This window comes from Grampus griseus (assembly GCF_964374135.1).
Source record: "Grampus griseus genome assembly, chromosome: 1".
NCBI lineage: Eukaryota > Metazoa > Chordata > Mammalia > Artiodactyla > Delphinidae > Grampus > Grampus griseus.
The window spans coordinates 174,248,785-174,274,986 of NC_139017.1; the positions used below are offsets into that span (position 1 = coordinate 174,248,785).

At 52.4% G+C, this 26,202-nt stretch overlaps 2 protein-coding genes across 3 annotated transcripts in view; one reads left to right on the forward strand and one right to left on the reverse strand.

Annotated features, from left to right (window-relative positions):
* Positions 1-957: 957 nt before the first annotated feature.
* Positions 958-1,725, forward strand: NPPA (natriuretic peptide A; the record flags this gene model as incomplete). The annotated part of the gene is made up of 3 exons (XM_082676415.1): positions 958-1,077; positions 1,176-1,502; positions 1,663-1,725. The coding sequence occupies 3 exons, from the start codon at positions 958-960 to the stop codon at positions 1,723-1,725; spliced, it is 510 nt and encodes a 169-aa protein (XP_082532541.1).
* A 3,184-nt stretch (positions 1,726-4,909) lies between these two features.
* The window catches only part of CLCN6 (chloride voltage-gated channel 6), a 28,512-nt gene continuing 7,219 nt past the window's right edge, over positions 4,910-26,202 (reverse strand). For both annotated transcript variants that reach the window (XM_082669206.1, XM_082669205.1), the window contains 18 exons: positions 24,324-24,430; positions 23,571-23,697; positions 22,852-22,919; positions 21,778-21,836; positions 20,780-20,912; positions 19,860-19,973; positions 19,420-19,586; positions 18,755-18,881; positions 15,957-16,083; positions 15,542-15,695; positions 15,247-15,406; positions 15,050-15,156; positions 13,862-14,048; positions 12,912-13,069; positions 12,607-12,763; positions 10,900-11,007; positions 10,630-10,755; positions 4,910-7,875 (listed from right to left, as the gene is read on the reverse strand). In XM_082669206.1, the coding sequence (XP_082525332.1) occupies positions 7,795-7,875; positions 10,630-10,755; positions 10,900-11,007; positions 12,607-12,763; positions 12,912-13,069; positions 13,862-14,048; positions 15,050-15,156; positions 15,247-15,406; positions 15,542-15,695; positions 15,957-16,083; positions 18,755-18,881; positions 19,420-19,586; positions 19,860-19,973; positions 20,780-20,912; positions 21,778-21,836; positions 22,852-22,919; positions 23,571-23,697; positions 24,324-24,430 (2,267 nt within the window). In that variant the 3' untranslated portion in view covers positions 4,910-7,794. The remainder of the gene's footprint in view (positions 7,876-10,629; positions 10,756-10,899; positions 11,008-12,606; positions 12,764-12,911; positions 13,070-13,861; positions 14,049-15,049; positions 15,157-15,246; positions 15,407-15,541; positions 15,696-15,956; positions 16,084-18,754; positions 18,882-19,419; positions 19,587-19,859; positions 19,974-20,779; positions 20,913-21,777; positions 21,837-22,851; positions 22,920-23,570; positions 23,698-24,323; positions 24,431-26,202) is intronic.

The following is a 26,202-nucleotide window of genomic DNA, read 5'->3' on the forward strand; positions in this document are numbered from 1 at the left end:
TCGCTCCAGCAGCCAACTTCTCCACGGGAGCTTTCCCGGCGAGATGTGAGGCATTACAAGCTTCAAACCAGAGTCTGAGAAGCAGCAAACTTCTATAAATGAAAATGCTTGTATCCTCTTAGCGCCAATCTCCCCCAGCGCCTTGGGGGGAGCCGTGCGGTGAAGCGGGGGAGCTCTGCAGAGGAATGATCGCGTTCCCAAAACTTTTCTTGTGTTTCTATTTAGGAGTGGAGTTCTTGGGACAATTTGTCACATTTGGTTCTGACTTAGTATGCTAAAAAATAACTCCCTCTTCACCTGACCACTGAGAGTGACAGCCAGGTGTCAGGACAGCCCTGTGGAGGGAGAGGTCTGCCCTCGCTGCCGATGAGTCAGGTACGAGGCCAGCTCGAGCATCTGGACTAATTTGTCCTGAGCTGAGCTGCCGGCTGCCTGCCATTTCCTCCCCTCCCGCCCTTATTTGGAGTCCCTGACAGCTGAGCCGCAAACCAACGGGGGAGCTGGGCGCCGGCCAACCGTCACCCTCTGCTTCCCCGCGTGGGTCCGGCTGCTGATGAGAAAGAAGCCTGAGGCATCGCTGTGAGATAACCAAGGACTCTTTTTTGCTCTTCTCACACCTTTGAAGTGGGAACCTCTTGAGGCAAATCAACAAGAATGTGGCTCCTGCAGCTGGGGGTCCCGGGCTCGTTGGAGCTGCTCAAGGCGGAGGGGCTGTGACGAGCTGGCTGGACTGATAACTTTAAAAGGGCATCTTCTGCTGGCTCCTCGCTCAGCTGCTTTATCGCTGCAAGTGACAGAATGGGGAGGGTTCCATCCCTCTTGTGCTCTCAGAGAGCCAAGGGGCTATAAAAAGAGGAGGCGCAGGGCAGCTGGGAGACGGAGACGGAGGAAGGCCACGGGTGGGAAAGCAGAGAGAAGAGTCAGCAAGCACCAGACCACCCACTGACCGACGCCAGCATGGGCTCCGCCACCATCGCCGCGAGCTTCCTCCTCTTTCTGGCGTTTCAGCTCCCAGGGCAAACCGGAGCGAACCCCGTGTATGGCTCTGTGTCCAACGCAGACCTGATGGATTTCAAGGTAGGGCCAGGAAAGGGGCACGGTCTGGGATGAGGGGGCTTTGTGATGCTGTGCCAGGCAGTGAGACGTCTCCCTTTCCCTGTTTTCCTTTTGTAAAGAACTTGCTGGACCATTTGGAGGACAAGATGCCTTTAGAAGATGAGGCTATGCCCCAACAAGTACTAAGCGATCAGAATGAGGAAGCTGGGGTCCCTCTCAGCCCCCTTTCTGAGGTGCCTCCCTGGACCGGGGAGGTCCACCCAGCCCAGAGAGATGGGGGTGCCCTTGGGCGTGGCCCCTGGGAACCCTCCGATAGATCTGCCCTCCTGAACAGCAAGCTGAGGGCGCTGCTCGCTGCCCCTCGGAGCCTGCGGAGGTCCAGCTGCTTCGGGGGCAGGATGGACAGGATTGGAGCCCAGAGCGGACTGGGCTGCAACAGCTTCCGGGTAAGAGGAACTGCGGATGGAAATGGGGTGGGCGGGAAGGAAATTGTGGTTTTGTTGAGGTTCAAACCTTGTGAAAGAATACCACCAGGGGACGCCTTCAGCAGGAAAGGGAACAGCACAGAAGCTTACTCCCTTTGAAATTTCTGTCCCAACTGGGTAGGTGCCCCATGAGTCTCAGAACCATGATACCATCCTCAGCTACAGTCTGCTGAGAAAATGCTAAGAGGAAAAGAAGTCACTGCTAGGAGCACCGGGAACTTAATATGTTCACGGGGCCAAGTCACCTGTGTACCGCTGATGGGCAGTTCATGGCCCTCGAGGAACTGTCAGATCCCGAAGGATGGGAATTTACCAGGATTGACTTTTACTAGTTTCTAATGGGCAATTTGTTTACCAGTCCGTGGAACTCAGAGGGTCGTCAAGCTGGAGCGGGGGCTGGTGGGAAGGGAGCACGGTCCTATGAAACTGACTTTCTCCAGTGGAGGCAGGTCACCAAGTCAAACATGTCTCTGCTCTCTTTGTAGTACCGAAGATAACGGCCAGGGAGGAAAAGGCGGGCCAGGCCCCCGGCAGACTTCAAGAGACCCTCACCCCCTGGGATCTCTCATTCAACTTTGTCCCATCTCATTGCCATCAGGTTGAGTTGTGACGAGTGTCCTATTCAAACATCAGCCTCCTGTCAACATTTCTCACATTTTATGCTAAATGTAGATAAAGTGGTTTAGTTGTGGCTTCTCCACTTCTCCCACCCATGCGTTAAATTTTAATCACCTGTTACTGACATCGGTTTGAAAATGAATAAACTTCAGCACCACGGACAGAAGCTGGAGGCTTGGTGTGATTTCTTTCATTTCCTGGGGAAGGGAGTTCAGCCTGATAGTCCTTGTCATTTTACCTTTTGTCAAAGAGAATAATGCTCAGTTCTTTTCTTCCTCCTTTTTTAAAAAAATAACAAACTTATTTTGGGGAGCAGTTAGAGGTTCACAGCAAAATTGAACAGGAAGTAGAGATTTCCCACATATCCCTGTCTGTCCCACGTGTACATCCTCCTCCATTATCAACATCCCTGCCAGAGTGGGACATTTGTTACCATGGATGAACCTGTAATGACGCATCATGATCACTTAACGTCCATAGTTCACATCGAGTTCACTCTTGGTGGTGTACATTCTATGGGTTTGGACAACTTCGGCTTCCTTTCATTTCTCCCTCCGTGAGCACGGTGTGTGTGTGTGTGTGTGTGTGGAGGTCAGGTCTCAAACCACAGCTCTCAACTTGCTCTCACTCATACTGCAGCCTCACCATGGATCCTGAAAAAGCCCCTGGAGACCAAAAGGGCATTTATCTTCATATTCAGATTTGCTCACATTCAGGGCACTTATTTATTGAAAAGAAAACTTACAAACATCTGGGCTTTTCTTCTGGTTACATCGAACGTAGCTTGTACTCAATATGACACTTTTTGTACACTTAGTGTTTTTTCGTTACTGTTATTATTATTATTTTTTAGAGGCATATATGTAAAATAAGGGCACTAACTCTTCTCTGACACCTTTTGAGAGGTAGTGCGCCAGCTGAGTGAATTGCACTTTTAATCTGAAGAAGAGTAGGCAGGATATTTGGGTTTAAAAGCTGAGCAAAGTGAAGAAAGAAAATGTTTGCTGTGCTGACAAACTTCACGTTTATGTGACTTTTGGGCACTAAATTTAAAAATTAGCCATTGGCTTTCCTAAATTCAGGTCCAAGGTGTTTGGACTTGTAGGTTTTACTAAGGTGGGAGCCACTGGAGAAGTTTTTTTGTACCTGCTTCCGAAAAGGGTGCTGCCCAAGCAGAAAGTACCAGGCCCTGAGTTCACCTGCACCATGCAGCAGGGCTCTGACCAGTTTCCCAGCCGTTACCCCGACACCACACTCTTCGGATCAGATTCTACAACACTCCTCCGACAACCTTCCACCTTCGCTTCCCCACGCCCTTATTCACGCTGTTCCTTCCACCTAGAATGCCCTCTGTCCAGAGCCCTTGAGACCGTTTTGCTCATTTCTCAAGGCTCATTGAGAATGCCACTTCTTCCCTGAAGCCTCCCCTGACACCACATGCCCAGGACAAATGAAGCTCTTCACTGGCAGCATTTTATAACTATCATATAGCTATTATCATAGACCACAATTTGTCTTGGTATGCAACTGCGTCTGTGTCCCTGAACTGCAAGCTCCTGGAGGGTCAATGCCCCTTCAGCAGCCCCTGCAGCACGTGGCACTTTGGGTGCTCTATAAATGTCGGTCAAATTCTCTTGGTCTGGTACAGAAATTGAGAAAAGAGGAAATAAATCAGCAACGTGCTCCTTGTAGAGGGAAGGGGAGGCCAGGAGTGAATTGATGGTTAGAGAGGGAGGTGGGGAAAGAACAGTAAGGTAACCACTTCTCATAAAGATGTTCCTTACGTGGACTCTGAACGCAGAGGGTGGAAAGCCAAGAACAGAGGACTAACAAGGACCAGGAGCGTGGAGAGCAAGGAAGAAGGGTCTGTCCAAAGCCGGCTCCTGAGGTCCGGCACTGGGGGAGTGGGAGCTGCTGAGAGGAGAGGAGTGGGGACCTGGGCTCACTGCCAGGGTGTCGCAGTGACACAGCGGGTGCTCGCCAATGGAATTCACTGAACGTGCCAAATACCGTAAGGCACAAGAGACGCCCCTGGAACTTAGAGGACCCTCGGGGATGGGTGGACGGGGGTGGGGTGGGGGTGGGGGTGGGCGGAAGGGGGGATGGGCGGAAGGGGGGATGGGCGGAGGGACCTGAGCCGACTGAGACCGTTTGCCACTGTGGAGTGGCAACGCGAGGCAGGACAACTGGAGACCAAGAACATCACGTTTCCGGCGAAACAAAATGTGAGCAAAGAGCCATGGCAGGTGGCAGCGACGGAAGCTGGCTGCAAGGGCTAAACGTCCTCAGGCCCAGCCCCAGGTCCATTTGTTCTGGTTGGACATCGGGGAAAGCTGCCTGTGGGGCAGCCTCCTAAACGCAACACCAACAGGAACAGAATGGCTTCTCCACCGACTGCTGCGGGAAGGAAAGGCTGGAAGGACAGGTGGCTTTATAGGAGGAAACGACCTGCAAACTAGGCCCAACAGCATCGATGTGAAGGGGGAACAGGAGACGGGGACACCGGTGGTTTTTGCTAAGGTCCTCAGGACTAAACTGGTTCTTATACTAAGGTGGTGAGTGGCCCCCTGCGGATGAAGAGTCCTGCTGGGAGAGCTACAGAAAAAGACCTGAGACTATAAACCCCTTCCCCAGCTGTGCAACTTTTACATATTAGAGAGAGAGAGGGAGTGAAATGAAAACCAAGTATGTACCACTCTAAAGAAAGTGCACGGTGGAGACAAGAGGATGATGGAGATGAAGACGTTTTATTCTGACATGTTACAGTTACAGTGAGAACTTCCAAGTTCCAAGAGTTCAAATAAGAATAGAATTTTACAAGTTAAAAAAAAATACAATTTATATACACAGTAGAATTAGCTAACATTACCACATAAACAAACAGTGCAAACAGAAAGGAAGCTGCTACTGTTGAAGTGACCAAGGTCCACGAGCCGTGGGGCAATACTGCACATCAACACTGCAGGCCTGGGAGGGCGCTGCTGGCCTTTCCGGAGGCTTTCTTGCCCCCTCAGGGCCGTGTCAGTGCGTAATTTTGCATCAGAAATGTCATATGGTCAGCTGGGTCAAGTATACAAGTGTCCATTCCTGTCCGGAACTGTTAGTTAAACAAGGTCACAAGCAAATCGTCCCCCAGAGCACAAAGGTCCCCCAGTCGGGTGGGGACTCTTGGCCCCCTCCCCCATCACCTCGGCCAGGGAAACAGGAGACCATCTCTAGCCAACCCCAGCCCCAGCCCCTGAGGGTTTCTGTTTATCCAGGTGCCAGGTTCACTGGGAGGTGATCAGGCTGGCAACAGGCGGGATGTTGAGGTGCAGATTTCTAACTGACAGAAATCAAAGGAGGGAGGCTTACAGTTATTTTGTTACAAGTGGAGCCCCGCTTGTCTCTGGGCTTGTCTGGAAAGGGCAAGATACCAGGAGAGGACAGGAAATAACGTGCCTTCCCGGAGGGGCTGGGTTTGGGTCCTCCTTGGTGGCCGTCCAGTCCGTTCTGGGGGAGGGAGGCGTTTGCTCTCTGCCGTCTATCTCTGGGCTACACTGAAGGGAACAAAATATCTGGTGCCTTAAACACGACGTGATGTGCAGGAGGCATAAATCCCGACACCAGTCACCCAGGGTGTTCAGGAAGCCAGCAGCCTGCGACCCCGCCCTCTGGAGGTGGGAGATCCTCAAGCAGGACCTCAGTGCTACCAATTTCAGGAGAGGAAAGGAGAGGGAAGAGGAAAGCAGGTTCCTGGTATGGGCGGTCATGCCACTCGCCTGACTTGGGCATTGGTTTCCTTCTCAATAAAAGGAAGAAATAACGCGGTCAAGTTCCGAATGCTACCTTAAAATACCGGCAGCTGGTTGAACGCAATCACATTTAGAAGGGCTTGCCCTTTGGTCCTTGTGATTTCCCGAACTACTTACTGGGAGTTTCATCTGTGTTTCATAAGTCAAGTGCACCCAAGGAAGTTGAAAATTTTATAGGTCGAAGTAATCTTGGTCAAAGAGATTAAGAAAATGGAGGAATGGAGGGGCCAGAGTCATTGGCAATGATGCTGACACAGCCCCCCGGCGTAGGTGGAGTTGTTCCCTAGAGTGCGTGGAGCACAAGACCTGAGCCAGCAAAGCCGGGCGGACACCCACTCCCCAGGCTTAAAGGCGGCAACAGAAGTCGGGAGGCTGAGGGGAGAGAACTGTGTTGCTGAGGCCTGGCACTGACATCCTCAGGCAAATTCCATGATTAAAAAACAAACAAACAAACAACTAACGTAATGCAAATGAATGCCACCTTGACCCTCAGAGCACATCTGCCACATGGTTGCACGATGGGCCTAAGATGTTGCTAAACGTGTAGAGAGCACAAGAGGAAAGTAAGCGCAAATGCCTTTGGGTGCCTGTTCAGAGAGGACCAACCAGCCCAAAGGGAAACTAAGTCACTGAAAGGGAGGGAGGCTTCCTCTGCTTGATGTTAAAACCCCGGGGCACGTGCTGGCAGGAGCCACCTCCCTCTCCCCGCTGTTAACCCCTCCTGAAGTTTCCACTGCTGAGCCGCTCGGTAGGCTGCGGATGGCCAGCAGGAGGCCAGTGAGAAGTGCTCGCGAAGGGCAGACACCCTCTTCCTCGAATAAACATCTGCTGTACTGTCACACTCTGGCTTTTTAAGCCACGTCGTGTACCTGTGAGTGGACCTGGCTCAGGATTCACTCCTTTCCATCTTCTGAACTGCACCATTGCCCAGAGTCAAGTGAAGCAGTTTTATCTAGGGGTGCCCTGCTTTTAGGGGTGATGCCAAGATCCTCTGCGCTGGGGTTGCTTCACCAGGAAGATCCAGGTAAAACGTAAGGAAAGTTTAGTAATTCCATGGAGAAGAAAAGGACCAGGGTAAAAACGTGGCACTCGGAGACCACGGGTAATTTGGAAAATGGAGAGGAAGCTGAAATGCTGAAACCTAGGGCAGATGTGAATCTAACCCTACTGTCAGAGTTACTGTTCAGGAACTATTAGCGGGGTTTGAATGCTTTGTGCTTCTAGGGCTCTAGACTCACAGCACAGCAGCGAGACCAGAGCACCAGCTCACACCCAGAAGCAGAACCTCCCTCAAAATGAACTGCTCAAGATGTCAACTTAAGAGTCCCAGTGAAGGTGGGCCTCCCTGAAACAGGCGTAGTTTCCTCAGGGCCCAATTCCTCAATTTAGTAATTGACTGAATTCTGCAACTGGCATTCCACCCAGCGTTTGCCTCGGTCAAGGTCCCTCCCATGATGGTTTAAGGCAACAGCTGGGTTCCCTAGGAAAGGAGCAAAGAGGTGGTGGGGAACCTGCTCCGAGCGCCCCCGCCAGTGGGTGAGGCCTGACTTCCCTTCTGGTCCTGGTGCTAGTGGGGAGGAGGGGCTGGGGCTTGTGCCAGCACTGGATGGGGGCGCGCAGGGGGCAGGAAACGGGAAGACACTGGCTGAGGTCACACAAGTCCAGACCCTGATGGCTTGACACCACCCCCAGGAGCTCTGACGGCGAAGTGTTCGATGATTGCAGGCTTTCCAAGCCAGCGGGCGACTGGGAATCTTCCTGGCCAGCCATGGCGGCGGAGCCCCAGCTGCAGCTCCCGGAGAGGACGGGCTGGCACGTGGCGGCGAGGCCGAGCTGGGCCGTCATAGGGTCTGGTAGTGCTGCCGCAGCCGTGCCTGCAGAAACTCACGTGTCAGGTTGTGCCGTGTGATGACCCCAACGATCTAGGACGAAGCAAAAACAGACCCAAGTCACCTGCAGAGTGAACCCCACTGGGACGAGAACATGAGGGACAGGAGTGGACAGAGCTTGCCTGGCCCGTCTCCATAAACGGCAGGGCCAGAATCAGGTCCTGGAAGGACGGGGACAGGCCTGACAACGTGATCAAGACACTCATTTCAAAGGCCACCTAGGGCTTCTCTGGTGGCCCAGTGGTTGAGAGTCCGCCTGCCAATGCAGGGGACACGGGTTCGAGCCCTGGTCTGGGAAGATCCCACATGCCACGGAGCAGCTAAGCCTGTGAGTCACAACTACTGAGCCTGCGCGTCTGGAGCTTGTGCTCCGCAACAAGAGAGGCCGCGACAGTGAGAGGCCCTGCGCACCGTGATGAAGAGTGGCCCCGGCTCGCCGCCACTACAGAAAGCCCTCTCACAGAAACGAAGACCCAACACACCCAAAAATAAATAAATAAATAAATTTATTTTAAAAAAAAAGGCCACCTAATTTCTAGATGGGAATGAGATAAAGACACAACTCGCGATCGCAAGCTGGAGGCCAGTGGGATGAATTCAGCTCCCAACGGTTTTAGTTGGGCCGGCTAGAATCTGAATGTGAATGTCTTTTTAAACAGGGCCCACGCTCTCTAGCTTCTCAGCCAGCACGCGCGGCCTGCTTGGTGTGCCTGTGCAAGACGCAGAGCCCAGGGAAGGCTTCTGAGCGGCGGTGACCCCTGCTCCAGCGCAGAAATACCATCTTTCAGAGCCACCTGGGATTTATAATAACACGTATTTGGACTTTGTCCTAGTTCCTGGCACAAAGCTCTCAAAACTCTTGGCACTTCCTAAGTGATGAGTAATAAGGGTGCCTTATTATTCCTAACAAGCCCCTTTCAACCACCCCAGCGTTTATGTTAATGAAGTAACTTTTAGAAAGCCCTTTAAGGATGGAGGCTGGTTTCCCAGGGAACCAAGTGTGTGACTAGAAGATTGGAACTTTCATTCCCACCACCCCCTCGCTGTGGGAGGGGAGGGCTGGAGGTTGAATCGAGCACCAATGGCCAATGATGTAATCAATCATGCCTATGTCATGAAGCCTCTATTAAAATCCCTGAGCTACAGGGTCTGGAGAACGTCCAGGCTGGTGAACACGTAAGGTGCTAGGTGGTACCAGAGAGGATGCAGAGCTGGGCACCCCTTCCCCATCCCACATCCCTTGCCCGGTGTATCTCCTCCATCCGGCCGTTCCGGGGTTACTAAATTATCGTTTATTATAAAAGGATATAAGTAACTGTTTTCCGGAGTTCTGTGAGCAGGGGGTCATGGGAACCTCCTATTTACAGCCAGTCAGTCAGGAGCACAGGTGACAACCTGGACTTTCCGTTGACAACTGAAGTGGGGGGGAAGGCGGATGTGATGAACAGTCTTGTGGGGCCGAGCCCTCAATCCGAGGGACCCGACGCCACCCCCAGCAGACAGCGCCAGGGCCGAGCTGAGTTTAGGACGCCCAGCTGGTACCCAGAGAACCACAGAACTGCTTTGTGTGGGGAACACCCGGCCTCCTCCGCCAAGCCAGTGACAGACGCACAGCAGAGCATGAGAGTCCAGAGAACCAGTCTTCCCTGAACGGGTATTTTCCACAGCCATCGCAGTGACTCACAGCTGTCACTGAGGTGGGTGTCCCACACCATAAACTGCGTTAGAACTGTCAGCGCGGCTGTGTTTCAAGGAACACGATTTGACTCCCTGCCACTAAATCCGTGTAAGGACACGCCGTGCCGTCGGAGGGCCTGCTGTGACCCTCACTTTGGAGAGGCGTCACTTCCTGGACGGCAACGAGGCGACACCCACCGAAAGCCTCAAACAGGTGACCGTTAATGGTGAAATTTGACTAGATATTGCACAACAGAGGACAACTGAATGAGAGACCGGACTGCCACGCGACGGAATGCTCCCGAGCTGTCAAAGTATCCCAAGTGAACACTCTCTGCTGTGGAAAGTCATTTCCTATAGATTAACTGAAAAATTAAGGTATTAAACAGGATAAATAGTGTTAACATCTTCACTAAACCTTGACATATAAAACCTCTATGTCTAGACACAGAGGAAAAAACAAGATATACTTTGAAAAGTTAACATGGCTGCCTCTACAGAGATCAGGGTTTGGCATTTCTTTTTCCTGCCTATCTATATTTTCATATTTTCCTACAAACACCAATGTTTGTGGAATAAGAAAAACAATGGAGTTCTAAGAAAGAGAAAACAATGGGAAAATCTGTAGCAATAATTACTAGGTATTTTACTTTTCAAAACTCTCCAAGTATTTTGGCTGAAACTCCCTCATTTACTGCTACAAATTCCCATAACGGGGGGAACTGACCCCCTCCTCAAGGAGGCGCCATCAGGTCAAGGGTGAAGAGGAAGGTTTCAGGACAGACAAGGCCCTAAGCGCTTCTGGGCCTCAGAGGGAAGACCGGTGAGACGCTGGCGACATCTGCCGGCCACACAGGAGACGGCGTAGAAGAAACACCCCGGAGGCAAAGGGGAAGGTTCCCGAAGCTACCAGTCTCCCTCCCCACCCCTGGGCCCCTCACCCCCGGTGGGGAGCCACAGAGCAGGTCGGGTCTGAGAAGCCTCCCTGCGGGATTCTGCTGCTCCTTCCTGGGTGAGAGGCCCCGCCTCCCCGGCAGCACTGCCCTTAGAGGGTCCCTTCTAGAAGATGCGGCCGCAGGCACACGCGCACTTACGTGCCCTTACGCTCACCTCTCCCACCGCATTCACCACGGGCAAGTGCCGCAGGCCCATCGTTCTGAACAGGTTGAAAACTTGGGAGACGTGGGTGTTGGGGGAAACAGTGAAGGGCGCAGGGTTCATGTACGGGGTGACGTCCTGCAGAGGAGACAACACAGGGGACCTGTGGCCTGTCCTGCCCGGCCAGGATCAGATGCCAACCGTGCAGACGAGCAGCGGTCCACGCAAGACAGGCCCTCGGCCTCCGTGCCTGGCCCCGTCCCCAAGGGAAGCCCGTCTCACCACGATCATGCGCGGGTTCAGCAGGGTCAGGTCCAGGTCGTGGATGTCAGGGTACCGCGGGTAATCCTCGGCCATCTCAGCGTAGGAGAGGCGCGGCTGGCTGGCGCTCTGCAACCCCAACCGAGACAGTCCTCGCACCGAACGCGGCAACTGGCAGGGTCACCTTTAGAGACCCCCTCCCTCTGCGTCTGAGAGCGGGGCGGGGAGGGGCAGGGGCGGGGCGGGGCCAGAGCAGGTGCTGCACAGCCAGCTCTCCGCGAATTCCCAGCTGTGTCTCCCTGGGCCAGTCCCCTAATCTCTCTGAACTTCCCTTTCATCTGTAAAGCAGACCTGAGCTATTCTCGAGAAAAGTGCTAACTAATAGTAGCTGTGTGGGGTGACTTGTGTCACCCCAAAAGATACGTCCGAGTCCTAACGCCTGGTACCTGTGAACGTGGCCTCATTGGAAACAAGGCCTTTGTGGATGGAACCAAGTTAAGATGAGGTCATATTGGAGTAGGGTGGGCTCTAAACCCAATGACTGCTGTCCTTATGAGAGAGGAGAGGACACACAGGGAGAGAGTGGGTGACGAGGAGGCAGACGTGAGTGGGGAGCCTCCAATCGAGGCAGGCCGAGGACCGCTGGCGCCCACCACAAACGAGGAAGGCGCCTCCGGAGGAAGCACGGCCCTGCCGACACCTGCGTCTTGTCCTGTGGCCTGAGAACTCTGAAAGGATACCCTGCTGTTGTTTGAAGTCACCCAGTTTGCGGCGACTGGAAATGGCAGCCACAGGAGACTCACACGGGAGCTTCGCGACTCCTCCTGCATTCTGAGTCTTCTGGACTTTCCCTCAGCTCTCACTGCTGCTGACCGTCAGCAGGCAGCTGGGCCGCCACTACCAGCTCTCGAGCGGGGCACAGGAAGCACAGGTGCTAGTCACTGCCCTGCCCCACTCTCCTCCCCTTAACTCCCCTCTGCACACAGCCCTCCCCGTCCACCGCTGACTCGGGCCAGCTCTGGCGGCTCCTGTGTGCAGGTCCTGTGTAGTCTGGCCCACTTCATGCCTCCAAATTCCCTGTCCCCTGTGCTCCACACGTGACCTTTCCCCCATTCCAGCAGGGCTGGGCCTCCCCACAGGCCACACCCCCAAGCCTGAGCCTCTCCACCCATGACCTTTTCTGTCCTGCCCATGAGAGCTTCTCTTCTGCAGGCCAGTGAGACCACGAGTGACCTCAGCTGGCTGCCCACAGGCAAGACCCAAAGCAGGAGAGTCAGTTTGGAAACTAGTCCTCTGGGTGACTTTTTCAGGCTCCATCTGAAGGGGTCAAGTGTGTCCCAGGTCGCTATAGGGACCACTTTGAACACAGCCCACCCATGCCTGCTATCTCGACAAAAACCAAAGAGAAAAAAGAAAACTACAGGGGAATCGATGAGAAGAAGGGTATTTCTCTGGATGACACATGTAACAAAGTTCATTCACGGCAGACATTAAAGGCAGAAACTATATTAAGAGCCCACCGGCCAGAAGGACACTCAGCCCCGGGTGAGGAACTACGGGAAGAGGCGCCGGAGGGCAACTCACAGCTCTGCTCGGGCTCAGCGCAGGGACCCTGCCTGCAGCGGGGCCACGCGGCCACACACACCGCTGGACGGCAGGTGCACGGACTGTGCTCCTGCCACCCTCGTGCCTTCCAGAATCCTGGTGGGGACAAGAAAGGAGACTCACCGACTGGCTTTCAGAATAACAAACTCCTCGGACAAGCAGGGTGACGAGCTGCGAGCGCAGGATCAGGCCGTGGAAGGTCAGTGGGCGGAAGCGCTCCTCCATGGTCCAGTCTTCGCTTGGGGACTGGTCAGGGTATAGGTTGGGGTAGGGAGTGTATCTGTTATACAGAAACCAGACGCTGCCTAGGACACCCTCAGCAGGATCACTTCCCGTCCACGTCCCCGACCCCCTCCCCCAAGCCCCCCGGACAGCCCCGGCGGGCGGGCGAGGGGCTGACGGCCCCGCAGGCGGCCACGCTCCCTCACCTCCGCTCGAGCATCTGCTGCAGGAGGTCCTCCTTCTCGCCCGGGTCCTCGGAGGTCACGTGCTCGTCGCACACGTTCCGCAGCTCGCTGGATGGGTAGGACTTCATGGACTGGCTCCGTCTGCGCTGCTCACCGGCGCGGGTGAGGATGCTGCACTTCTGTGGGCGGGAGGGGCGGTGACGACGGCCAGCTAGCGCGGGCGCGCCAGCACCCACTCAGGTGAGGATGTGGGTGACAGTGCGGGTCAAAAGCACAGGCCTATGCCGAACTGCAAGAAACCTTCACAGCGGCTCAGGGGCTTGTGATTCAAAGGAGCCTGTTGGAGCCCAAGGTTTTTGCCGGCCCAACACCCCTTCTCCTTTGATCTGGGGACAGCATCTCAATGCTCCTACGTCACGTCTTGGCGGTCCTATCAACTGACGTGCCCCCCAGCCTCCGAAGCCAAGGGTGGGCACATGACGCAAGTGAGGCAGTGGGACTCTCCCTCAGCGCAGGTGCCTCCTCGTACCTGCAGAGGGGCCACCAGCCACCTGCTCGCCCAGAGTGCACTGCTCCTGGTGCTTCAGCTCTCCTGTCCATCCTGCAGTTCCCAATGGACTTTTTTCTTTCTTAAGTAGGTCAAAGTCCATTGTTGGCAACTCAGAACCCTCCCCGATACAACCTGCACCGAATACTCAAGACTGATGTTTAAAACAACAATCTATCCACGTGCTTGCTGCAGTGGGAATGAACACACGTCCTGACGGCCTAACACAGTCCTTACTCACTGCGTAGTCTATACTCACTGTCCAGTCCACACTCACTGTCGCGTGCAATGAAAAGAGTGCTGACTTTCACAAGAGCCAACCGGGGCCACCCCATCTACGGGGTGTGACAAGCACGGCATCACTGTGGGCAGCAGGGAACCACTTGTCCATCGCCCACCTCTCCTCCGGGGCCGTTTCCTTTACCTTGTATTTGATGTTGTTACTGATGAGCTGGTTGCCCTTCATGAACTCCTTCTCATTGCCCCGGTTCTCCGTGACCACTGGGAAGGCGTGGTGGACAGTGGTGCGCAGGATGCTGACCAGAGACTGGATGCGGGTGTGCGGGTAGACATAGGTCAGGTTGGGCTCCATGATGTCACTGGCTCGCAGTCTGGGGGAAGGAGGGAAGCGGTCCGCACTCACGACAGAGTCCACGGCACCGGGAGCAAGCCATGATGGAGCTGCACTGCCTCTCCTGCACTGCCTGGACCACCTGGGCCCCTTTTCTGAACCATCTCTAGCAGTTCCTGGAACACACCCGTTCCTTGGTGTGTTCCGTCCCCTTCGCACATGCTGTTCCCTGTGCCTGGAATGCCCTTCCTTGCTCTGTCAGATGTGTGGGCCAAGACCCTCAGCTCAATATGAATGTCCCCCCTCCACAAACCTCATCCAGTTGCTCAGGGGTTTGGCCATCGCTCCTCAGCACCCCATGGCACATGCCAGTATCACCACCGAACTGCTAATTATACTGGAATTACGATGTCTGGGCGTCCCTTTAGACCAGGGATGGCAACCGTCACCCACAGGTCCAATCTGGTCACGCTCGCTCATTTACATGTTGTCTGTGGCTGCTTCTACACTAAAGCGGCAGGACAGAGAGCACATGGCCTGCAAATATTTACTATCTGGCCCTTTCCAGAAGTTGGCTGACCCCTACGTTAGACTTTAAGCACCTTGCACGATCCCAGACACGGGAGGCCTGAACTATCTGTCGGCTGATGGACAAGCTGGTGATTATGCCCAGAGGAATCACTGCTGATAGGACGACACCTCGCTGGGCACACACGAGGCAGCTAGTTCTCACTCACAGGGCTTGGAGCCTGAATTTAAACACTCAATCATAACACTTCCTATTTAACCGGAATGCCACAGCGGCCGAACCATCCCCGAAGCGGCCCTGCCCGCCCCAGTCCCCAGCTGCACAGGGCCGCTCCACCATCCCGAACACACTTGGGTACAGACGTGCTTGCTGTTGGAAGGACCTTGCTGTTGTTACTTACCTTCTTCCAACCCAAGAATCTGAATTACCGTTTCCTACCTAATACAAACATTCCTGGGCCCTAAAGTCTGTAAATTCTGGAACTAGGACATGATGAGAAATTCTGGCCTTACTTGTCCATTTCCACCTCCGTCTCCCATTCTAGAAGCGGCACGCCTCGCAGGCCCACGTGGATGTCATAAATGCCCTTATTGAAAAAGTCCCCTGTCCATTTGGCCACCTGAAACACAAAGCAAAGACTTGAAAAGAGGCTGCTGTGGGGGAACGTGGCCCCGAACCTGAAGGAGGCCTGGACGGGGGGTGTGCTCACCATCAGGGTGACCATGATGGGGAGGCCGTACGTGATCTCGCTGGTGGACTCAATCAGGATGACCGTGAGACTGATGCTCATACGGACGACCCCGCCCAAGAAAGCTGCAGCGCCAATCAGGGCAAAGGTTCCCGAATAGATATGGCCCAATCCAATGTAGCTGGGGAAGAAAGAAACCAAGAACACGCCTTAGAATCACACTGGGGGTGCGGGAGGGAGTTATGATTTGCACACTTGTGCATACGTACTCAAGTGCACGCTCAGGCGCATGCGCACACACACACACACGCGGTACCTTTTGAGAACGTTGGCAACTAAACGTCCAAAAGCAGCTCCACATAGCAGGGAAGGCACAAAAAGGCCGCTTGGAACAGAAATGCCGTAAGTCCAACACGCAAGCACGAAATAGAGGACGAAGAACAACGCCAAAGTGATGGGGCTAAAAGTACCTGCAAAGCCAGAACAGACCGACCTGAGTCCCGCTAAGATGCCTGCCAAGGCCCACCAGACTGCGTTGGCTCCGACCAGGTCCTTCTGTGCCCTGACCGGTTCACCTCCAGCACCGGAGGCAAACACCCCAATTTTGTCTGGGTTGGCATTACCAACGAAAAGCCCTGTTCTCGCTTAGAATGAAGGGCAAGCCTGGCTCTGTCTCACAGAGGAGTAACCATTTGTTTCCTGCCCCAAACCCCGCCCTCCCGGATACTCACTATCCTGGTGGAAAAGCTGAAGGATGCCAGACTCCTGGGAGTTGAAAAAGAGTGTGGCCATGTCATTGTAGGTCTCATTGGGACAAAAAAAGGTCTTGATGCTGGAATTCACTTCTTCTGATGTGACCTAAGAAAAAGGAATCAGAAAGTCAAATAAGGGCCCCTGAGGAGGGCATCTGAGACTTCAAGTGGGATGTCTCCAGCGAGGTCGAAAGAGTCTGGTTTGCAAGCTTTACCCGTAAATTAAACAGGCAGCAGAAAAGAGATCGATCCCCAAGAGCAGCCAACCGTGATATGGTGTATTCCTTGCGTTTTGAGAAAGAAAGAATCAGGAGGAGGGCCCTGTTCATGCACATTCATAACAAAAACGTAACTACACTTAGGGTTCACCATGGTCTGGCTCTGCCTCCTCTCCCAGGGCTAATTTTGTCAGTGGTACTGCGGGAAGCCTGGCCCCAGAGCACCATGGATGGTGGAGGACGAGGCAGGGGACCGACAAGTGGCCGGGAGTGGACAGGCGTCTGCGGAGGAGAGTCCAGGGCACGGCCTGACCTAACGCCCCAACTTTGTCCCAAATGGAAAAAGCCTCCACCCGAGTTTGCTGCAGAAGAAAACCCATGTACATGAGGCCCGATGCAGACACCGCGCTCCTGGCTGCACAAAACCCGAGCTGGGAGGAGAGATTACTTCTCCACATCCCAGCCCTCTCATTCTCTTCACCGTTTTGTGTGAGCAGATGAGCTCCGGGCACTGCTGGACTCGTTATAGGGCGAGGGTATCTGTTTTCTGGTTGGCGATGTACAAGGAGCACAGGGGGCAGACCTCACACCTCTCACTGGGCAAACAATTAGAGAGTGCTTCCTGCAAAGTTAACTAAGCAGACTTTTCCTGGATTCCATTCTATCGATATTAATGACACTGTAAAGATGCCCTTATGCGGACCCTGTAACAATACCAGGTGATGGGTTTGTATAACCCTACCAGGTGGACCTGGCTGGGCAACACGGCCGGATGAAGGCTGCTGTAGGAGACAGGAGAGCGCCCCCTATCGGCAGAACCTGGCAGGGAGGAGCTGGCAAAGGAGACGCGTGTGCGGAACAGTGAAGGGGGGACAAGCTGAGGCGACAGCTTAATCACCAGCACATGCAGTGTTTCCCAAACTATGCCTGGAGGAACCTAGTCCTGAAGGTGCTCTGGAAAGAGTCCTGTGGTCAAACGCATACAGAAGTATCACAGCACTTGCTGGAAATCGGTGTATCTGTGAAAAGCAGAGAACAGGCTCCATGATCAGGTGGATTTGACTCTCACACTGCCACCCTCTAGTGACCTTGGGAAAGGTCTTTAATTTTGTGAAGCTTCCGTTTCCTCATCTATGAAATGGGAATAATACCCACCTCATGCTATATATTACTAGCTGGGTGATCTCGGGCAAGGCCTCAGTTTGCCTCAGTTTTTTCATCTGTAAAATGGGGACAATACTAGCCAACGTGGCAATGGTAAGGACTAAATGAGGTCATGTATGTACAGTGCTTAGTAGAACACCTGGCACACTACGAACATTCCAAACATTCCTAACACTTACTGGAACTTTAAAGGCCCTGAGAAATCCTGTATTAAAGAAACCTACTCAGCTCTGGTTAACCCATCTGACCACAGAATCCTTTTCCATTTGTTTGCTCTTGAATCACGTGTATCAATGTTCCTTAGAACACACTTTGGAAAATATTGGTCTGGTAAGAGGTGGCCTTGGGGAATAGCCAGTAACAGGGATCAACAAACATTTCCTGTGAAGAGCCAGACAGTTAATATTTTAGGCTGTGCAGGTCACATACAGTCTCTGTCACACGTCCTTCTTTTTTTTTTTTTTCCCCAACGCTTTAAAAATGTAAAAACCATGGACCGCAGTTTGCTGACCTCTGACCTCTGACCTAGTACATTCTAGCCGTTCACTGACTGTTCCTGGGGACAAGGAAGAGGCAGCCACTCAAGACAAAAGCCCAAAGGGGCTCAGAGGGACTCGAGTGGCTCCCCGGAGGCAACAAGACATGTACTTAGAGAACCTCCAGCCTCCACCCTAGAGACCGGCTCTCAGACCCACCGGACTGGACTGAAAAACACAGGGTACAGTAAGCTCCAATGCCTACCTCACTCAACCGGCTCTTTCGGGGAAAGGTGCTAGAAAACATCACATACTCCTAGGAAAGGAAAAGGAGAAATGCAAAGAGGAGGCATGCCAGTAAATGGCCTAAACCCAGAAAAACTAGAAGATGCAGGACGAGCCAGGACCACCGTGTGCCCTGAGGCAGGCACTCCTTTCTCCCGTCTGAGGGGTGCCTCTTACATCCCGAGGGTGAGGCTGGCGTGCACCTTTCAGGGGTGGGGGGGGTCAAAGAGTAAACTGAGGCTCGGAGGAGAAGCAGACAGTCAGCATCCTGAACGTCTGTTTCCAATTAGTTTTGTTCAACAAAGAGAGAGAGGGAGGGAAGGAAGGACGGGGGCGGGGGGGGGGAGAGGGAGGGAAGGAAGGAGGGAGGGGGACGGGTGGGGAGAGAGAGGGAGAGGAGTTCCCTCTATGAGAGCCAGGACTTTTCACAAAAGTGAGAAAGAGAAAGTTTGGTGCACATCCTCTCTTAGGTAACAAGACTACTACAACGCCCGCCCCACCCCGGGCAATCTGAATCAGGTGTGGAACAATGAACCCAACACGTCTATTAGCTCTAAACTGAGGCAAGCCATACATTTCCGGATTCTTCTGTTTCGCGTGTGTAGGACAAAGGTAGCAGGTGCACCAGGGTTACCTGGAGTGCGAAGGAGTCATTACCAACTTGACTTGCGGAAGACATCTGTCGGCATTCTCCTAACACCATGGAGGCCACAAACACCACCACGGTGGTCACCAGAGACACCAAGAGGCTCTCCAAGACTCTAGGAGGCAAAGCGCAGCCGTTACTGTGGATAAAAAGTCACCTGGTCCTGGAACCTCAAAAACTGCCTACCTCCAGCCCTCCTTTCCCCCAAGAGCACGCACAGCAGCCCCTGCTGTTAGCACGTGAGCAGAATTTATCAGTGACTCGCTGCATTCCAGCAATTTCCACGTAAAAAGTGGGCAGCCAGTAACGTGGGCTGCTGCGGCCACATCATCTCTCTCCGAGGAATGAACGGCCTTCCGTTTTAAGTCCTGGGGCGAGAGTCTAGTGAGAGTGCACCCCTCGCAGGGCCAATACTGACTTTGCCATGCGTCCTGGCGGCCAAGTCCAGAGAGGCTGGGAGTGAGCCAGTGGCTCTGATATAAATTAAGCTCAGCCTCAGTCTTTTGGCCCATCTGACAAACAGGTTTCCATTTTCAGTCTTAGACATGACATGAAAGCTGGTGTGGGAAGTGGGGTCCATTCCCCGGGAGAGATGGCCTGGTCTACACAGGGCCTGGGGGCCACGGCAGGAGGGGAGGTGACTGCGTGGGTACCTGACGAGCTTAGGTTTCGGGTGCACGTTTCGCATACGGTACTTCGCAAGCCTCTTGTTCAGACAGTTGAATGTGGCTCCCAGGAGGCCCCCAACGACCCCCATCACGACGAAGAAACCCAAGTCCATAGCCGTCCAGAGATGACATTTTTTATCAGAGTCAGAGCACTGAGAGAAGGGGCAAGGGAGGGAGAGAGAAAAACCAGAGTGCCCATGAGAACAGGAAGGGACAGGAGCAGAAAAAGACAGAGACGAGAAGCGATCTTGCCTTCTCCCTACGAGAGCCAAAGCAGTGCTGGAATCCCGCCCACACTGAGCACAGGGCATGCGGGAGACGACAGGGGCAGGGACGCACCTACCCTTCTGACAGCTTCTCTCTGGCACTTAAGAGCAATTTTCACGGGTCAAGAAAGAAATTTGGGGGGCAAGGACAAAACGTACCTTAAACTCGCCAAAGTTCAGCAATCCAGGGAGTTGGAAGGAACCCCAACTTCCAAACTGAATCCCAGAACGGAAGAAGTTGAGGGTGAAGGTGGCAGACATGGAGCAAAAGAGCTAGGGGATAGGTGAAAAAACAAGAACACTCGATAGCGACAGGTCCTGCCTCCTCCCAGACGTGTCCCCACCAACCTCCTGCTCCGCACAGAGACCGGCCAACTCCAGGTCTGGACACAGGGCCCTGGTGACCACGGCAGTAGATACACCACAAGTGTGAGAAGTTGGAAATCAGGCTATTAGGAGTTTTCATTCAGCCTTTTGTGAAGGACTATTCATTTACAGCCTACTATGCACCAGACCCTGTGCCAAAAAAGGAACAGTAAACACCAGAGGAAGAACGTGCTCCCCTGAGGCAGGAGACGGGGGTTCACATCAGGACCACAGCCGGTCTCACCTATCGGGTCGGATGGTTCGTCAGGAGAGAAGAGCAGCAGCTTGACTAAGGATGGGAAGGGTGCTAATATGGGAAGTACAGAAAAGTCCACAGTTTGGAGGTTATGGGTGTCTAGAGCAAAGGAGTTTCCAGTAACGTCAACTCTCTTGGTCTCATCAGAAGCACAGGTTAACTAAAACTATCGATTAAATCGAGCCTTTTATCACCGTGAAACGTCCCTCATTCACTTTGGTAATTCCCCTTGTCTCAAAGTCTCCTTTAACGTTAAGAAACTACTACACCAGCCTTATTTTGGTTAGTGTTTGCATGGTATACCTTTTCTGCTCCAGACATCTGTAACTGTATTTAAAGTATGACTCTGGTAAACAGTAAAAGAGGAAAAAAAAAACTACTGGTAAATGTAACGGGTAAGAGGTGTCCAGTTTAAATCTGGGGGGTGTGGTTAAGCTCAGGGGAAGGTCTTCCTCACCACTTTCCACGTGAGCCCTTGGTTCCAGAAGGATGAGCCCTCCTCCAGACTGAACAAGGTACCCCCAATGGGGGCCCCGAAAGCTGCAGCGACTCCAGCGGCCGCCCCTGCTGATACGAAATCCCGCTTGTCTCTGAGGACAGAAAAGAGAGACGGTTTATCTGAGAAACAGCCCTCAGGCTGCGAAAGGCAAGTTTTCACTTCCTTATGCACTGACATTTTAACATCTCGAGACCCACGAACAGTCAGGGCTCATGAAGGGCAGGTCTCTGGGGAGGCAACTCGGCAGCCAAAGCAGTTCACCTATGAGCCAAACGCTCTCCCCAGAGGAGCTCCGCCAGGTGGGGGGACTCCCTGACGTCCGTTGACTCTCAACATGGATTCTCAGGAGGCAGGCTGGAGGGTTCTGGTGGCACCGCTGAGCCACTGGCTCATCAGACCTTCCTTCCAGAAAGCTCAGCACCAGAGAAAACGTACAAGTGTGGCTGTGAGCAGAGGGGCAGGTGACAGTGACCGGCAGGAACGCCGAGGCGAGAAGGCGGACCGCAACCCGGCCCCTGGGCCCCTGACTGCAAGGGCCTTGCCAGGTGTGCAGGTCAGTAACACACGCAAATCCCACGGGCTGAAGAGTGCCCAGAAGCAGCCTTCCAAACCCGAGACGCGGCTGACCAAGCAAATAAACTCCATCCTTGATAATATGCCTGTGGACTTCCCTGGTCGTATGTTCGATCTTGGACCACATTCTTCGTTGTCTGAGATGCTTCTAGAGGCCCTACGTTACGACAAAATGGAAGCCATGATGCCTGCTTGGCCCTTGTGCTCCTAATCTTCAGAAGAATAATTCAAAGCCCACCTCCTTCTGGATGGTCGGGTTCTGCACGCAGCCCGCCCAGCAGGGGAGAGTGTGAGCCGGACTAGAGCAAGTGTAGGGTCTCAGTGGCAGTAAATGAACGGCTTGGTTTTTCCAAAAAACACCCCAATTTCCAACCTTTCCATACCTGTCACTTCGAAAATAGGGGAAGTTAAACTGGATCTTCCGTAAAGAGAGGCTCTGAAACTAGAACAAGAGAAAACAAAGTCAGAGAGGGGCCCGAAGCTGCAGGCATCCACAGCGCCGGGGAGTCCCTGTAGCCTGATCGTGCCTGGGCAGGGACTGCGAGAAGGAGTCCGGGGCAGCAGATGGGAAGAGAGGCGGCTTTGGGGAGGAACTGCTTTTCCTGCCCCCCAATTTCTAGGCCCCTCAGAAACTGCATTTTGTACATAGCGAGTCCAATAGGAAAAGGGGAAATTGCTGAGCAAAGGGTTAGGCGGAACTGAAAGCTGCTGCCGACGTCATGGGGCAGAGTCACCGAGGAAGGGCCAAGGGGGCCAACTCGTAACCTGCTCGACAAAATCTCAGGCCGCCGCACAGCAACTCCCTCCCCTTAGAACATGAGATGTAAACGTCCGTAAGCGACAGTTCATAGGGAACTGAGACTTCTCCACGTGGACCAGCCCGTGAGCACGGGAGCCTGGGGTCCTGAGCGAGCTCCTTGGCCTCCCTAAGCCTCAGCTCCTCATCTCAGAAAGAAGATGATAAGGGCAACTCCACCCTTGAGGTGGCTTTAAAGGAGCCAGTATATGAGAGTCTGGCCCGGACAGCACCTAACGCTAATGAACAGCAGCTGCTACTCCCGCATTGCTTCCAAAGGAATCAGCATAGACCTGCGCCTGAGACCATCTCAGCCAAGGCTTCCAGCCTCTCCCGAGACGCTCCACAAAGCCACCCTGCGTGGACGTGCTCGGCAAAGGCTGTGGGAGCACCGGGTGACTTTCATTTGAACAGACTTTCTCTCTGTCCCATTCCTGCTCCTAGGACTCAGCAGGGCCTCGTCAAAGCCTCGAGGTACCAGCTACCTGCTCTCCTGGGAGTCAGACCATATCGTTTTCTCGTCAACCCAAAGTGACAGCAGATTCCGAAGCCGTGTTGGGATGCTCCCGATGGATTTTTTCCAAATTCAACCACAGACACGCCCCTGTGCAGGAGGCCCACTCGCAGGGGTAACCCGCCCCCGCAGACCATCAACCCTTACCTGCGGGAGGCCAGCCCCTACCACTGCTCCACTGTGGATCATGGGGCCTTCCTTCCCCACGAAGAGCCCTGGAACAGGTGGAAAAGGGGGAGGCCATCAGTGAGCACAGAACGGTCTGGGTCAGGAGACCTTTGTTACATAGACCTTTCTCTTGACAACTATAAAACAAAGATTATCCTATGACTTTGTAAGAGAAAGGGTGAGTCAAATTCCCATCAAACAGGAGAAAATAATCTTGAAATTCTTCATCGGGGGTCAGCAAACCATAGCCTGTGGGCCAAGACGGCCTTGCTGCCTGTTTTTATACAGCCTGAGAGAGCTCAGAATGGTCTTTACATTCTCACATGGATACATTTTAAGCGGTCATGTAAGTTTAAGCACCTACCTAATAGCTTCTTTTCTTGCCTCTTGGCCCACGAAGTATAAAATATTTATTATCTGGCACAAAAACTTGCTGACTTTGCTAAAGGCCAACTCCACAAACCAATTAGACATTCATTCTACTTCAAGACTCAGTGGTGTGCTGGTCAGATATCTCTGAATGGTAACTAATTCAGAGCATCTGTATTTAAAAAATAACCCATCAACAAACAGTGCAGAAACCTGTTTGAGGCCGGGGCCTTCAAATCCGAACCTACTCAGTGTACACACATGATGCTTCTTGTCATCTTCGTCCCCTGAACGCTTCAAGGATAAAGGTCAGAAAAGACCCTCCTTACCTCCAGCCACACTGAACAGCACTCCAAAGACTTTGCAGAGCAGGGTCCGGAGACGCACGATTCCGGGCACCTTCACACCATTCAGATAGCATTTGATCTCGGGTATCCCAGAACCCGCTGCCACTGGCTGATGGGGAGAGCAGGTACACCCAGAAACTCAGACTCCACTGGGTCTACGGTTCACCCTGGACAGCCTCACCAAAGAGGGCGAACTGACCCTCTTCACCAGAGCAGCACCCACCCCCCTGCCCCCCATGGGCCTGTGAAACCAGAGGCTGCCCCTGCCCCCCGGGCTTCTGACTCAGTAGGTCTGATGCATTTCTAGCAAGTTCCTGGTGATTCAGCATCACCTGGGGGGCCTTTCAACAATCGATGCCCTCCTTCACTACCGGAGAGTCTTACCTCACTCGTCTAAGCTGGGTATCAGTCACTTTTAAAGTTAAAGTCTTTTGAAGTTTAAAGCATTTAAGTTTGAAGTATTTTAAAGTTATTTAAAGTCATTTTTACCGTTCCCCAGGTTATTTCTAACGTGCTACCAAGGTCGAAAACCAACCTTCTCATCTAGATTGTTCCTCTTTAATCTCACCAGAGGCTGAAACCACTTTCAGAAAACATCTCTAAGTGAACGAGACCACTTTTTCTACGGGAATCTATATTCGAAGTCTAAATCAGTTTCTTGACATTTCGAAAATGGAGATGGAGAAAATGAGAGCAAAACCTCATGAGCAAAAAGGCGACACCCCACCACCTCACCTCAATTAGGACAAGAAGGCTCGCGAAGAAGACGAAAGTCAAGTTGAAACCCAAGAGTTCAAGGAGGGACAGGGCGAGGCAGCCTTTCTGGCTGCACTCCTCCACCGCTACAGACATGGGGTTAAGGAAACCGTGCCCGCTAGCTGGGGCGGTCCTACCGTCACTTGAAGTGAGGCAGCTTCTCCTCTTCTGAAGCACGGTGGCTGCTTACTGCACACCCTCCTGTTCTCCGTATATAAACTTAAAAAAAAACACAACTGCCTGAGATGTCTCCTACGTTAGGAACCATTTTTAAACTATGAAATACTTCAAACATTATGAGAGGTAAGGTACAGACACCTGTACTCCCACAGCCCATGCCTTGACAAATCTCAGTGTTATGCCACATTTGCTCCAGGTATTTTTTTAAAATGAAAACATTAGATACCATTAAAAACAACGACGACAACAACAAAACCCTTTCTGTTTCCCTCCCTCTCTCCTGGAAGAAACCACTAAGCTGAAACTCTTGCGCATCCTCCCCTGCAAGTTTCCATGTGCATCCACATTGTTCTAGGTGCTTCTAAAATTAAAACGATGGCATTGCACTTGATGCACATTCTACAGCTGCCTTTTTCCTCTCCCTCAACGCTTTCTGAGAATTAGTCATGTTGATGGAAAAGCTCTGGTTCATTTACTTTGACTTCTACATAAAACTATATCATGTGAACATCAATTTTCCCACTCTCCCATTTGGTGGGATTTCAATCCTTTGCCATCACAGAGCTGCAATGAACATCTCTGTGCATGTCTGAGGGCCACATTTAGAACAGAAACTCAGGAGTTAGGAAGGTGCACCTTCCTATGTATTTGATTTTCATTTCCCTGCTGGTGGTGAGGTGAGCACTTTTCCACAGGTTTATTTATCGGCTAATTTTCCTCTTCTGAGAATTGCCTGTTCACATCCTTTGCTTGCTTTTCTATTGGGCTGTTTGGACTTCTTTCTTACTGAGCTGCAGTTCTCCCTCTATTCTGGATACTAATTATTTGTCTCTTAAATGCACGGGAACAACCTCTCCTAGGCTGTAAACTTGTTTTTTAGTTATGGTGTTTTATTGTTGTTTGGGGTTTTTTTGTGTGTGTATAAATAGAATATTTACTTTGATGTGGTCAAGTTTATTGATCTTTTCCCCTTCACTCTGTGCCTCCTGGAGTCCTTAGAAATTATTCTGTACTCTCAACATTACATCGTCTCTTCAAGTTTTGTTTCGCCTATTGACATCTTCAGTCCATCTGGAATTAATTTATAGTACAAAGAATCTAATTTTGTATTTTTCCAGGTGGATAACTGATGTCCCAACATCTTTTATTAACTAATCCATCCTTCCTAATTTATAACACTAACTCTGTCAGTCACCACATCTCTATATGTGTGTGGGCCAGTTTCTGCTTCTCTATTATTTCCCACTGGTCTAATTGGGTATTCCCGCACCAATATGATACTGTTTCAATGACTGTATCTTAAATTATATGTCTTGACATTTAGTATGGCTATTCCCCTGTCTGTTGTTCAAAACTGTCTCAGCTACTTTGGGCTCTTTACTATTCCACACAAATTTAGGAAGAGACTTTTCGAGTTCCAGCAACAATCTACTGGAATTCCCATTGGAACTACAATGAATTCATAGATCGATCAGGGAAAATAGGCATCTGTGCTTCAGGTCTTACTAACCATGAACATGAGCACCTTTCTATTAAAGTCTTCCTCTCATGTCCTTCGATGATAATGAAAAACCTCAAACCCAAGTGGCTAATACGTAGCTCTTCAAAGATCACGTCTGCTGTTAAACTCACTTCTAGACAGGAAAGCAGAGTCAGCAACTGCTGACGTCCGGAAACA